General features: G+C 35.3%; 1 protein-coding gene across 1 annotated transcript; it reads left to right on the forward strand.

Annotated features, from left to right (window-relative positions):
• Positions 1–4,549: 4,549 nt before the first annotated feature.
• LOC104890015 (uncharacterized) lies at positions 4,550–13,556 on the forward strand. The gene is made up of 13 exons (XM_057394179.1): positions 4,550–4,741; positions 6,814–6,983; positions 7,745–7,936; positions 8,165–8,327; positions 8,936–9,122; positions 9,202–9,347; positions 9,460–9,542; positions 10,005–10,191; positions 11,265–11,434; positions 12,034–12,225; positions 12,600–12,762; positions 12,867–13,053; positions 13,152–13,556. The coding sequence occupies exons 1-13, from the start codon at positions 4,624–4,626 to the stop codon at positions 13,294–13,296; spliced, it is 2,103 nt and encodes a 700-aa protein (XP_057250162.1). The 5' UTR covers positions 4,550–4,623; the 3' UTR covers positions 13,297–13,556.
• Positions 13,557–14,619: the final 1,063 nt, after the last annotated feature.

Raw genomic sequence — 14,619 nt, forward strand, 5'->3', positions numbered from 1 at the left:
AAGTCCTTAAACGGTTCAAAATTGAAGGCTATAAGTCACAGGTTTAGACGTCTAGGGGACTCGTGCACCGGATTTCTTGGGATGCCTCGAGGGGTCATGGGTTGGTCTATTAAGGAATTCCACGACTTTGAACAGGCATAAAAATAACTTTTACGACCGTTTCGGGGTCGTTCCGTGGGTGCACCATAGAATCATAAATGGGTGGTTTGGTGTTATACTGGGACAATTCATATGGTGCGAAGCTCCCGAGATGCATTATAAGTCGTGTCGCACCCGATAGGAAGGTTTTCGTCGAAAAATATTATCGGGTCCGTAGAAGCCATGAAACAGTCAAAATTGAAGGCTAAAGTCACTGTTTTTGACGTCCCCGAGACCCGTGCACCAAATGATGTGGGATGCGTCGATGGGACATATGATGGTATATTAAGGAATTCCAAGACATTGAAAGGGCATAAGAACAACTTTTAAGACTGTTTATGCGTCATTCCGTGGGTGCACCATAAAATCATAAATGTGTGGTTTGGTGGCATTCTAGGAAAATTCATATGGTGCGAAGCTCCCGGAATGCATTATACGTCTTGTCGCACCCCATAGGAAGGTTTTCGGCGATAAATATGACCGGACCCGGAGTAGTCCTAAAGCGGTCAAAATTGAAGGATATAAGTTACGATTTTAGACGTCGCCGGGACCCGTGCACCGAATGGCGTGGGATTCCTCGAGGGATATGGGATGATATATTAAAGACTTTACGAATTTGAAAGGGCATAAGAAAAACTTTTACTACCGTTTCGGGGTCATTCCGTGGCTGCACCACAAAATAATAAATGGGTGGTTTGGTGGCATTCTGGGCAATTCAGATAGTGCGAAACACCCAGGATGCATTATAAGTCGTGCCGCACCCATATGAAGGTTTTCGACGAAAAATATGACCGGACCGAGAGGTGCCCTAAACCGGTCAAAATTGAAGGTTATATATTCACAAATACTTATACATATACTCTATATGTACATATATGAATTCCGATACATGTACATATACTTATACATATTATATATTCACAAATATATATTATATGTGCACGTACACAAAGAATTGGAGTTGGCTCAAATGGCGAGCTTTCCTATATATTCTTTAGCAAGGTTTAGGGTTCAATTCCTACTCCAAGCATTGTTTGTTTGGAACTTAAGGAGGGAGGGGGGTTGGGAGTGTCTGACTTGTAATAAGCCTCTCGATGAGGATCCTGTACGAGGACAACCCAGAGGAATTTTTCTTACCATTTTTTTTTTAAATAAAAATATGTACACATACACAAAATATTTCACAAAGCCTAATTCTACTTTACAGGTTGGAGGAAGAATAATATGCACCGGTTGCAATTCAATTTAGTTCATTCCAATTCAGTTTCTCTCGATTTAAAAGAATGGGGCCTAAATCTTAGAAAAAGGAAAGAAAAGTGAATACTCAAAGGGAATTATAAAGAATATCACAAGATGGATAGGGTAGGTGAAGGTGTAAGATTGAAGAGCTCAAAGTTCTAACCGTTAGAAAAAGCTAGGCTTCCGAAGAACTCTTTATGTACAAAATCATGAGATGAGGTAGTCGGTAGTTAGGTTTGATGGGTAAAATATAAGGACATAATAATGAGTATATTAAATTCGTTCATTAATAGAATTTGTCAGTTTGGTAGCATAGATATTAGTTAAGCTTGCCTTGCTAATAAAAAAATTATACCTTCCCATTTTAGGGCTAAGAGTTTAATCTTCGTTAGGGTACTATGGGCCTGTTCTTTTCGGCATAAAACAGCTGAACTGAACTGAACTGAACTTATCAAAGCTGAACTGAACTGAACTGAACTTATCGGAGCTGAACTGAACTGAACTGAACTTATCAGAGCTGAACTGAACTGAACTGAACTGAACTGAACTGAACTGAACTGAACTGAATTGAATTGAATTGAATTGAATTGAATTATATTACATTGAAATAAATTGAATGTAATAAATATATAAATATTATTTTAAACAATAATAATATGAATATTAAATAATAATTATAATGATAAGTAATAATAATGAATAATATAATAGTTGTATTTTAAATATTTTTAAATGATAGTTATAAATAAATAATATTAATAATCATAAATTAATAATAATAATAATTAATGATAGTAATGATAATTAATAATAATTATTTTATATTATTTGTATTAATATATTAATACTTGACGATGATATATAATAACAATAATATCTAAGAAGTAAATTAATATACTATTTTAATAATTATATTTAATAACTTAAAATATTTAGTAATAAAAATAATGATTGCGTTGGACCGCGAAAATTATACAATAAACCGTCTTGACGCGATTTGATTGGTTTATGGGCTAAAAAAAGTGGGTTTATTTGTGCTTTGACCTAAACCATGTTCCTCCTAATAATAATAGTAATAATAATTAGTAAAGCTACAATAAAAAAAATATATAGAAACAATAATAATAATAATAATACTTAATAGTAATGATATATATTTAAATAATAATAATAATAATAATAGTAATTAGTAAAATAAATTATATCAACATAATAATAATAATATTTAACAAAATGGTTATAAAAGAATAGAGCTGAACTGAACTGAACTGAACTGAACTGATCTGAACTGAACTGAACTGAACTTATTGGAGCTGAACTGAACTGAACTGAACTTATTGGAGCTGAACTGAACTGAACTGAACTTATTAGAGCTGAACTGAACTGAACTGAACTGAAAATAAGCTGGGGAGAACAGGCCCTATAAAATAGGAGATTTCTCTTTCCTTTTCCTTCCATTCTCAATGTGTCAACCTCGTTATTTAAGCCGGATTGATCTACAAGAGGTTTTCACTTTTAGGTATAAGGACATATATATTTGTATTCTGTTGTTTTTAGTTGTTCCATTTTGACTTGATAAATTTGTAAAAAGGGTACTCAAATTTTCGATATCTTTGATTATGTAATTATCAAAATGCTATATATATTGAAGATATATGTTGAGACTTGAGATAAGTTTAAGGAAATCCCACATAACTATTAATTTTATTATACTCTCTCAATCCCTTAAAAAATTTCTCATTTCTAATTTGGGCATTATATATTAAGAAAATCAAACTTTTATGAGTTTTACTGTTTTAGCAATATGTAATTAAAGATATTAAAGATACAAAACATGTATTTACAAATGGTTAAAGTAAAGTGGATGATAATGTCAAAAGTAAAAAAAAAAAAGAATAAATGAAAATAGAGGAAATAATAATTCAATTGTACTTTTCATACCAAGGGTACTTATTTTGATAAATCGATATAAATAAGTAATAGTAGTAGTTGATGGACAATCCGTCCTTAAATTAATGCCAGCTAGCTTTTTTCCCTTTAAAAAAGAAGTACTCCCTCCGTCCCATAATATAGTGCTTGTTTCTTTTTTACACGGTCTTCAAGACGTAACTTTGACCTTTAATATCTTCAATTTCGTATTAATAAAAAATATAAAAAGTTGATATTATAAAACTACACATTAAGACGAATCTAACAAGATCCCACATGAATATGTTTTTTTATATATACAAATGAGAATATTCGGTCAAAGATTTTAAAGTTTGACCCACCAAAAATGAAATAGGCACTATATTATGGGACGGAGGGAGTAATAGTAGTAGTTGAAACTTGAAAGTTTGAAACTACTTATCTCATTCGTATTTATTGTATTAGTTATATTGATTAGTTGCTCAACCATATAAAAATTACAACGAGATATGCAATACTTTTTTTAGTAGGTAAGTTGAAAGGTTTATTAATTCCATCGGTTTTATGATATAGTGATCACATTTTTTTTCGGATATTCCAATATATTATGTCTGTTTTCTTTTTTATCTATTTATTTGGATTAAATTATGCTTCATTTCTACATAAACTTTCCAAAATCACCTTATCTTCTTTCAAAAGACGTGCCTCTATTTATTGTTTTACATTTTTCCAAGAAATATTTATTGCTTCTTAATTTTATTTTAAAGATTAAACAAGTTCCAAGACAAAAATACCCAAAAAAGCACTATATATATTTTTGGAAAATTCTATAACTCCTTCCATTTTCTTTAATTCCCAGTGAAAAATAAGAAGTGAGTAATATATTCTGTGACAGAGAGAGCATTAGACCGAAATTTTTTATAAGTCAACCCAATCGAGTTGACAAGTTAGACACTTTAGACTTGAGGCTCGTTTCTATTAGACTTATTTTAAGTTCAATTCAGTTACTCTTTTGTATTGACTTTCTTACTGTTCAGTTTAATTTCTCACAATTCAGTTCTCAGGCACTGCATAAGTCAGTCATTATCATGTGCTTTAAGGATGATGAGCTAGCTCATGTGGTAGAGCACTCTCTTCTAATCCTTGAGGTCAGGAGTTCAATCCTTATCCCCAGCATTATTAGTGAGGTCACTATCATACTATATATTTTAATCACGTTAATTACGACACTTTGTATTTGATCATAATAAATTCATTAGTTTAACTATTTAAGGAGGTTGAGTAATTGAGTAAAGCACCCAGTTGTTGGAAAATTCTCACTGTAGTAAGAGAGAGAAAATGAGTGGTGAAGGGAAGGTTGTTTGTGTGACCGGAGCATCTGGTTACATTGCATCATGGCTAGTCAAGCTTCTTCTTCAACGAGGTTACACTGTTAAAGCCACCGTTCGTGATCCCAGTTTGTTTTTCTCTCTCCTCTTTTTATTTTGTGTCATTCACTAATTTGACTTTTTTTTCCAATTATTGTTGTTTTATTATTTTTGATTTCATCATATATATCTAGAGAATAGTTTTGGTGTTAGAGAGCGAATAACCACAATAATGATGTAGTCGAGATCCGATCTCAGGACTTGTGGTGGTCACCACTTAGCACCCAAGAAAAATATAACTACTTTTTCCGTTTCAATTTAGTTGGGATACTTTTAAAATCACGGACTTTTAGGCAATTTTTGGAGAGGAGAGAGATAGAGAAAGAAAATAAAAAGGGTCTCATGTGATAGGAGAGCGATATGGAGAAGTTATTACCAAAATGAAAGCGTCACAACTAAATTGAAATTTCCTAAAGCAGAAATAGGCTAGAAAATAATTTTGGGTTAAAGAGCAAATAAGCGGAATAGTGTAGACGAGATTCGATTTTCAAAATTTTGTTGGGTACTACCTTGAAAGACTTTACCCACTAAAATAGATCACATCCACTGATCCACATAGCTTAGAAAATAGTTGGTGTGACATTTTGCTTCTTTTTTTCTGGGTTCACTTTCCAAGAGAATAATTTTGGGTAGTGTTTGGTAGTTGGGCAAATTTATAATATATTCCTAATATAGAGTATCAATGTGTTCAATTTTTTTTGCCATCTTTTGTTGTTAGTCGTTAGGTCAACGCGTTGCTTTGTGGAATTTCATGAAAGAATCAAAATTTCTATGCACCTGAAGTATATGTTTGTGTATTTCTAAGTTGTCTTTAGTTGTGGGTGTTGTTGAAGTTTGCTAGTAGTACCAAAATGGCTAAATCAAGTGAGCACATTTGACTGATGTAAGGCCACGTGATGTTTCATTCATTTTGGAAACTTAATGATGAGACTAGTAGGCGACGCGATATTAGAAAGATTCAGACTAGACCAGGCCAGATCTTAAGAATATTGAACAAAAACACTACTTAATATCAAGTGAAGAAAACATCAAATGATTCTTGAGCGTGTACCACCCTTTTGAGATTTTAGCTAAGTTAGTTGACGTCCACTCTAAAGCTTATCCAATTATTCGTTGTAACTATGAAAAAAGTTGGCACAATTTCATGGCCTTGAGGCCAAGTATTTTGCACCATAAAGGTAATCAAATTTCATCATCGACTCACTAGCTTCAACCTGAAGAGTGAAGCTTATTCATATAATTCATGTGAGCTAATATAAAGCCCAACATTGGACACTAGTGAGAGGGAATAAGATAGCATGTTAATATCCTAATGGGCTGATTAATGCATATAGGTCTAATTGAGATTCCATTCCGAAACCAATTTTAATGAAATTAGTTGTACTATCAAGTTTTTTTTTAGAGGTAAGAAAAATTCCCTTGCAAGGAGGGGGAATTGGGGATCCTTCTTGCAAGGAGTAAGAATGAAACCCTGTCACAGAGGTGAAAGGAGGACATTACAACCACTAGGTCAACCTTGATGTGAGGCGAAGTTCATGTGAGGCAAATCCGCACTTATCTCAAAAAGTGCTATGGGAATATGTAAGAAATTAGAATACATAATGAGGATGGAATGGAAAAGACTAAGATAAGGGAGGTCATGATATATGTAACCTTGAGGAAGTGAATATATACTTGTGATATATTGGAATGGCATGAATATAGTTAGAGTGTAGCATTTTAGGCCAATGTCCTATTCTTTTACTTGGTTGAATGATGATATATATGATTCCATTCATATTGAGGCTTATAAGATATTCAGAATAGCTTTTATATCATTTGAAGTTGCTAACAGTTTTGTGAGTTCAGATTAGGTGGTGGAGGGAAGTGCTTGAGATCGAATATAGTATGGTTGCTCTTGAGAAAGTATTGAGTGATTTGGCTATTATGACAGATCGATTTAGGATGCATATGCCATGTTACAAGTACTATATACTCTATTAGCTGAGTTGATGTTATATGTAAACCAGAACATACAAATTGATAGCATTACTTTATTTTTTCAATCGGAACTTTTATGGCTGCATTAGCTCGTTTCTGAAGAACTTATATATCACTGCAGATGATCCAAAGAAAGTAGATCACTTGCGCTCTCTAGATGGAGCTAAGGAGCGACTCCACTTGTTACCTGCAAATCTGCTGGAGGAGGGTTCTTTTGATGCTGCTGTTGAAGGGTGTGAAGGTGTTTTTCACACGGCGTCACCCTTCTTTAATGATACTAAAGACCCAGAGGTTTGAAATTTTGCGTTATGGGTTTTCCTTTTCTTGCATTTTTCTTGTTATATACATGCGTCTAAACCGATTAGCTTTTCAATTTTCACATAATATTCTATTTAGAACTATGCTACTTGTTAACAACTAGAGCTTTCTGCAGACCTAGATTGGTTATATTGGTAAATCCACTTGGTGTAAGCACCACACGGACTCCTCTCTGTTCTCTGAAAAATTGCGTTCTCCATTTAGCCCTTTTCCTACCTATGCGACCCTATGCAAACTCTGTCAATGCTGATCTGTAGTGCTAATCAGGCCCGTCTCGAACTATAATGAGGCCCTGTGCGATCTTGTATTTGAAGAATTCAATAATGTCATAGCTCATTTATACTTCACATAATCATATTATGAAAAAAAGTAGTCCAAATAAGTAGATAAACTTTTTCTTTTTATTACTTGAACTTTCTCTATTTTGGGGCCCTCACAATTAAGGGGCCCTGTTCCATGGAACATGTTGAACATGCTAAAAGCCGCCCCTGGTGCTAATAGTTATTGGCTGAGGGGAAGCAATGATGTACCAACCATGATAAGTTTGATAACTGGCAGATTGCAACTTTATATAGAGCTCTTGCTTCCTTTTGCTTGCTTTACTAGATGGACGGAGCTAGGAAGTGGCACATGTAGTGTATGTCGTATATGTCTCGTAATGGCATGATGTTTTTCATTCATTTTCTGCAGATTTCATCTAATAACTGAATTATTTCCCTTATTCCTCTTATCAGGCAGAATTGCTTGTTCCTGCATTGAAGGGAACACTTAATGTTCTCAACTCCTGTGCAAAAGTTCCATCTATAAAGAGAGTGGTTCTGACATCTTCAACGGCTGCAGTCGTATGCAATGGCAGGCCTCTAAGTCCTGAAGTGGTGGTTGATGAAAGTTGGTTTTCTGATCCCGAGTTTTGTAGGAAATTTAAGGTGGGTGACTTGGTTAGTTGGTTCAACCTATAGTCAAAACTCAAGATTGACCTTTACGCAAGCTTCACTGCTCTCAGGAACATAGAAAATGAGATTACAGAAATAATAATATTTATGTTGATACAGAGATAATTGTCTTTAATCAGAGTCAGCATCATACTGTGTGCTCTGTTATCTCAAATTTTCTGTCTTCGACAAATTTTACATTGTATTTACAAATCTGTACAGATGTGGTATGTTCTCTCCAAAACTTTGGCTGAGGAAGCTGCCTGGAAGTTGGCAAAAGAGAAGGGTATTGACTTGGTGACAATAAATCCTGGAATGGTTATTGGACCATTGTTGCAGCCAACACTCAACACAAGTGCAGCTACCATAGCCAGCTTATTCAGTGGTATGCCTCGCATATGAGACTCCTTCGTCTCCTTCCATTAGATACTTTCGAGTTGTATGCTCCAAGACTTGTTCCAATGAGGATCATTTGACACTAAAGTCAGCCACTGGGTAGGTGGGCTGGGTCAAGAGATGGGCTGAGGGATGGAAGGAATTGGGTGAATTGATACTAGACTGCATCCTTAGCTATAGTGGGTCACGTGCCAATTCTAGTTGGACTGGTTAACCAGACTAGAGCGTCTGTTCTGATCAACTTATTCTTGCCCTACTGTACTTAAATTTGCTCAACTTATCTTATTTTGCTGAACTTAACTTACTTTTTTTGTATGTTGAGAATTGAAGAACATATCTGGGTCTTAGTCCTGGCCCCTGGGTGTGCCCTGTCATACTAGATTGGTTAGTTAGAAACTTGACACATGACCCAGCCACTAGATGGACCAGTTTGTACCCAGGTCAAGGCGGGACCTGAGCCAGGTGACTCGGTTCCCTAGCCACCTACACTACAAAGAACCGCTGTCGTTCTTTGCTAGGCCAACTGAACCATTTAGACTATCGATAGGAAGACGTTTTACTAATTCGCTATGCTTTGTCTTTCCTCAATTTGTGCAGGTTCAGAAACCTATCCAAATATGACTTTCGCTTGGGTTCATGTTAAAGATGTTGCCACAGCACATATCCTGTCATTTGAGGTTCCTTCAGCTGAAGGAAGGTATTGTTTAGTTGAAACTGTCACCTCTTATGCAGAGATTGTGAAGATATTGAAAGAGCTTTACCCTAATGCTTCACTCCCAGAAAAGTAAGTTGTTTTTTCTTCGATATTGATTCAACAGTGAGTTCATCTTTCGGTCATTTTCTGACGTTCCAAATATTTTCAGGTGCGCCATCGATAACAATCTTTTAAAAGCGTCATACCAGGTATCCAAGGAGAAATCTCAAAGTCTGGGAATTGACTATATTCCTTTTAGAACAAGTCTGCAGGAGACAGTTGAAAGCTTGAAAGAAAAGGGTTTTATCAGCATGTGAGTTTCTTTTGAAGATTTACGTGTGCTGTTAATCGGATGATCAAAGTAATAATGTATGTTCGTTTAATTTTATGTTGCAATTCATGTGAAATTGTACTTCTGATTACTTAGTTGTGTGTAAAAAGTCGAATTTCGTAGGAAATGTATCAATGTATGAAGCTATAAGATCTATTGATCACTTGATCTTGATGAAGGTCTGTTGATATCTATCAAACTAAGTGTAATACCATAATTCTATCAATTTCTCTCACAAAAATTACGCACTCCTACAATAATAAGTTATTGTATGTCCGACTTTGTGTAAGATTTTGTATCCTTTCATCCTCCATCGAATTCATTATATATTTCTATTTGATTAATTATTTGATCCATAAGAAGAACAATTAAAGCTCACCTTGTCACGCTGTCAGTATGTCACCCATGTTCGCGTTGAAGAAGACATCATCCTAAAATCAATTGATAATAGATAGAGTAGGTAAGTAATACGATAAATTTTCAAAAGAATTTAGATCATCATAAAAAAATTGAAAGCAACTGGTCCCCTGGCTAGTTGGAGTAGGACATTACAATTCACATCACTACAACTCATAGTACTCGCTTGAACATGGCACGTCAAATAAATTAATTTATCTGCAATTATATCATTTGTTATGTGAATTAAAATATTTATACAACAGAATGTCAAAAATGGAAGAAATGAAAGAAGGAGAAATAAGAAAATGAGCAAAGAAGAGGAGAGAAAGGTAGTGTGTGTGACAGGGGCATCAGGTTACATAGCTTCATGGCTTGTGAAGCTTCTTCTTCAACGTGGTTATATTGTCAAAGCCACCGTTCGTGATCTCAGTTTGTTTCTCTCTCCTATTCTTTTTTAAAGTTGATGATTTCAGTTTTGAGTAATAAGTTCCAATAAGTTCGAATAAGGTTTATTCTAAGTTTAATACCACTTATAATAGATTCTAATAGCGGTGATCATGAGCCGGGTCGCGGCAAAAAAATTTACCCATTGGTCGAGCCGAGCCAAAATTCGGGTCGATTTTTTGTGCCCAAATCCCGCTATTTCGGGCCAAAATTAGCGGACTTTTCAGGCAAAAAACGAGCCGGGCCAAAAAATAGACTAGAAAGTTGTTTTTAGCTCGCCCAAAGCTAAAAAAAAATGGGCCGGGCCGAGTCGCGCCTGACCGCGGGCCGAAAAATTCTACCCAAAGCCTGATCCAAAATCGGGGCGGGCCAAAATGATCAGCTCTAGATTCTAACAAATAATTTTTATATGTGCATTATGGAATATGGAGTAACTTTGTCTAATGAATGCAATAGCATATGCCTGGGTGTACCGTGCATTCAAGATATTCCTTTGCTCATTGCTCGTTCGTAGATCTCCAGATGATCTTAAAATGAGCAATGAGCAAAAACATAGCTTTGGGTGTACGATGCTACAGTACCCTGGCCGGGTGTACCATATAGGTTTTGGTAGGCTATTAGCTAGTGTCTCTCATTGAACCAGAGTTTGGACAATTTCTGCATACTCTACCAAGCTAAAAATGCAAGGGTTTTTGAGATTTAAAAGGTTTTTCTTTTGGCTTATATTAATTAGTTACTACTCCATAAATCATAGTTAAGGTTGTCATCAACTAATAAGTGAGGCCTTTATTTGAGTTTCTTGACAATTTATGGTCAAGCACTCATAAGAAAATTATAGTATTATAGGATGCATTCTGAATTCTGATTGATCTTATGGTAAATAAGTTGCACATACCATGTTCACTAATCACTAGTACTAGTAATTCAGTGAGACTGTTGTTTCGATATGAGCAAAACACAGCCTTTCTTTTCCCTTCTCCTTTGGAAGTATATACACTCTTTGTATGTATAGAACTTCGGAGAAGATATACTTTTTTTACAGTTGTGTATGACTGCAGATGATCCAAAGAAAGTAGAGCACTTGCGTTGTCTAGATGGAGCTACAGAGCGGCTTCACTTGTTGCACGCAAATTTGTTGGAGGAAGGTTCTTTTGACGCTGCTGTGGAAGGGTGTGCAGGGGTTTTCCACACAGCATCCCCCTTTTATCATGATGTAAAAGATCCACAGGTTCAAGTTTTCCTTAATTCTCATGTCTCTGTAAACCATATGTGTCAAACTGCTATCTTTAGAAACTCTATTATGATTTGTCACAAATTTAGATCCTTGATTCAGGATCGTAATCTGTATCATGCTCCGGGTTTTTATCAGTTCATTTCGTTTAATCAATGTACTTAAATGTTCTTTCTGTTGCACTTGTATGTTTTCTGTGATGCCTTTATGTTTCCTTCATTTCAACATACATGTATAATGAAAAGACATACATTTGTGACGATAAAATATACAGCCAGGTTCAACAAAAACATGTACCAGCAAGATGCGCTTCATGCTCCTGAGTGTAGAATCTAAGCAATGGTTGACTCTAATGATCTTTTTAGACTTGCTATTGACAAGGCTGTTTATTTTAACCTCATCAGTAAGGGTTGGATCTTTGATGTTGTATACCAGTAAATTCATGAAATAGTGTTAGCAGAAGATAGGGCGCTAATTGCTATGTTTCGTAAAGTACTTGTTTATGGTATCTGTGTTTCTGTGGTTAATAGCTGCAGAAAACTACCCTCATTCTTTTCAGTCTTCCTTAAAGTTTTGATTTCTTTTCGTGATATCAGGCCGAGTTGCTTGATCCTGCTGTCAAGGGAACACTTAACGTTCTCAACTCATGTGCAAAATTTTCATCTATAAAAAGAGTGGTTCTGACATCTTCAATCACAGCAGTTGTACGCAATGGTAAATCTCTTAATCTTGAGGTGCTGGTTGATGAAAGTTGGTTTTCTGATCCAGATTTCTGTAGGAACTCCAAGGTGTGTGATTTATCGTTCAACTTTTTTCTGCTCACTTTATTCACCGTTTCAAGTGAAATGGTAAAATGAACTACTATAAGAGAAGCAACTTATAGCAGTTGTTTGCCATGTCTTTTGCTGTAGCAAACTCGTTTAATGGTGCTACATCTGTTATTAAGTTTAAGTTTTACATGCATACTACTTAACTTCTTGGTGTATTAGAAGCTAAGTTAGATGACGTATATGTTACTGTCTTTACCGGACATTAGGCAGATGAGATCCGACTTACAAATAACAATGCCAAGAATAAGAGTTATCGCGTGGCAGTATGCTCTGATTATTGCTATTCCTACATTTGGCCTCTAGAAATTTACATTATCTTATGAACTACATAGATGTGGTATGTTCTATCCAAAACTTTGGCCGAGGAGGCTGCTTGGAAGTTTGCGAAGGAGAATGGTATTGACATGGTGACAATAAATCCAGCAATGGTTATTGGACCATTGTTACAGCCAACGCTCAACACTAGCGCAGCTTCAATAGCAAACTTATTGAATGGTATGGATCATATCTCAGACTCCTTTCATCAAATCATCTCAATCTATAACGAAGATCATTTAACAATTTTGAGAATCGATGATGTTCTTCTTCGAAATGTGCAGGGTCAGAAACTTATCCAAATCTAACTTTTGGTTGGATCCATGTCAAAGATGTTGCCACTGCACATATCCTAGCACTTGAGGTTCCTTCAGCTAACGGAAGGTATTGTCTAGTTGAAACTGTCACCCCCTTTTCAGAGATTGTGAAGATATTAAGAGAGCTTTATCCTAATGCCGCGCTCCCAGAGAAGTAAGCTATAAGTACTTGTTCGTCATGATAGATATACACTTTTGGTTATTAGCTGTGTGTTTGTCAGGTGATTATCTGAGCCTACAAACTTCTTGCAGGTGTGCTGATGATAATCCTTTGAAGCCATCATACAAGGTTTCGAAGAACAAAGCTAGAAGTTTGGGCATCGATTTTATACCTCTTGAAACAAGTCTCAAGGAGACAGTTGAATGCCTAAAGGAAAAGAGGTTTATTCGCTTTTGAGTGTCGCTTGAAGATCAAATTTGTTCGAGCTCAATTGAATGCGTCAAGTTATGCTGTTATTCATGCATGATACTCATAGATGAATTTCATGGTGGTATGTGTTGGACTGTTGGTCAGTTCCAGCCCTCTTTTTGATGGCCAGTTCTAGTTCCTATGTTGTACTTGAGAGTAATTTCTTTCTTCTTTCTATGAGTTGGTGATTTCTGTAATTGTATGATTGAGTATAATTGTTGGTAAAGAAAAAATTTCAGGTTTGCATATGCCAAAGGTCCTCTGCTCCAAATTTTCTTCCTTCTTTGCCGGTAATATGACTAATATCTGATATACACACTTTGGGTTGGGTACACCTGACTAGGAGTGATAATAAGCATGGCCTATTCGCGAACAGTTTGGGATAGGCTCGGTCAAAGCTTGGCTCATGGTGGTTCAGCTCAGCTTTGGACTCGGCTCAAGACTTTAACGAGCGTAGTCGAGCTAGGCAAATCTCGGCTTGAAAACTCGTGAACCGGCTCGATTATACATTTATATAGAAAAATAATATATTTACATATATACAAAATATCAGAGCCGTCTCAATCATTATGGAGGCCCTGTGCAACTAATATAAAATGGGGCCCTTAATTTGTAATACTATTTTCTCCTGATGGTTGTTTTTTTCATTCATAATTAATTACTTATTACTTCCTCTGTTTCTTTTTACTTGCAACAGTTTGACTTTCACGTTTGCCAATGCATAATTTCAACCATCAATAAGTTTAATTATCGATAAATAAAAATTATAAAAAGTATATATTCGGAAAATATACATTCAGACAAATCTAACAAGATCCCACATGAATATGTTTTTCCTTAACTATAAATCACCAAACGTAAACTAAGTAGAGTTAGTGAATAGTGTAAAAGTCAAACCGTTGCAAGTAAAAAGAAACGGAGGAAGTAATTTTTTGAATGCATTTTACTAAGCCTGAAACGTTATCTCATCATTGAATCAGATGACGTGGAGAAGCTCCTTCTTCTATCTTTTTTTATTTATAAATATATTACTCCCTCCGTCCCATAATATAGTGCTCACTTCTCATTTTTCACAAGAATTAAGGAAAATGGAAAGAGTTTTAGGAATTCACAAAAATATATATGTAAGTAAATGTTTATTGGGTGTTTTTGTCTTGGAACTAGTTTTTGTTTCTTTTTCCTTTAAAATAAAATGAAAGAGCAATAAATATACCTTGGAATGGTGTAAAACAATAAATAAGGGCACATATTTTAAAAGAAAGTAGGGGTTTTGGAAAGTTTTATGTAGAAATGAAGGATAATTTAGTCCAA

The sequence above is a fragment of the Beta vulgaris genome, chromosome 4, assembly GCF_026745355.1.
Source record: "Beta vulgaris subsp. vulgaris cultivar EL10 chromosome 4, EL10.2, whole genome shotgun sequence".
NCBI classification, from domain to species: domain Eukaryota; kingdom Viridiplantae; phylum Streptophyta; class Magnoliopsida; order Caryophyllales; family Amaranthaceae; genus Beta; species Beta vulgaris.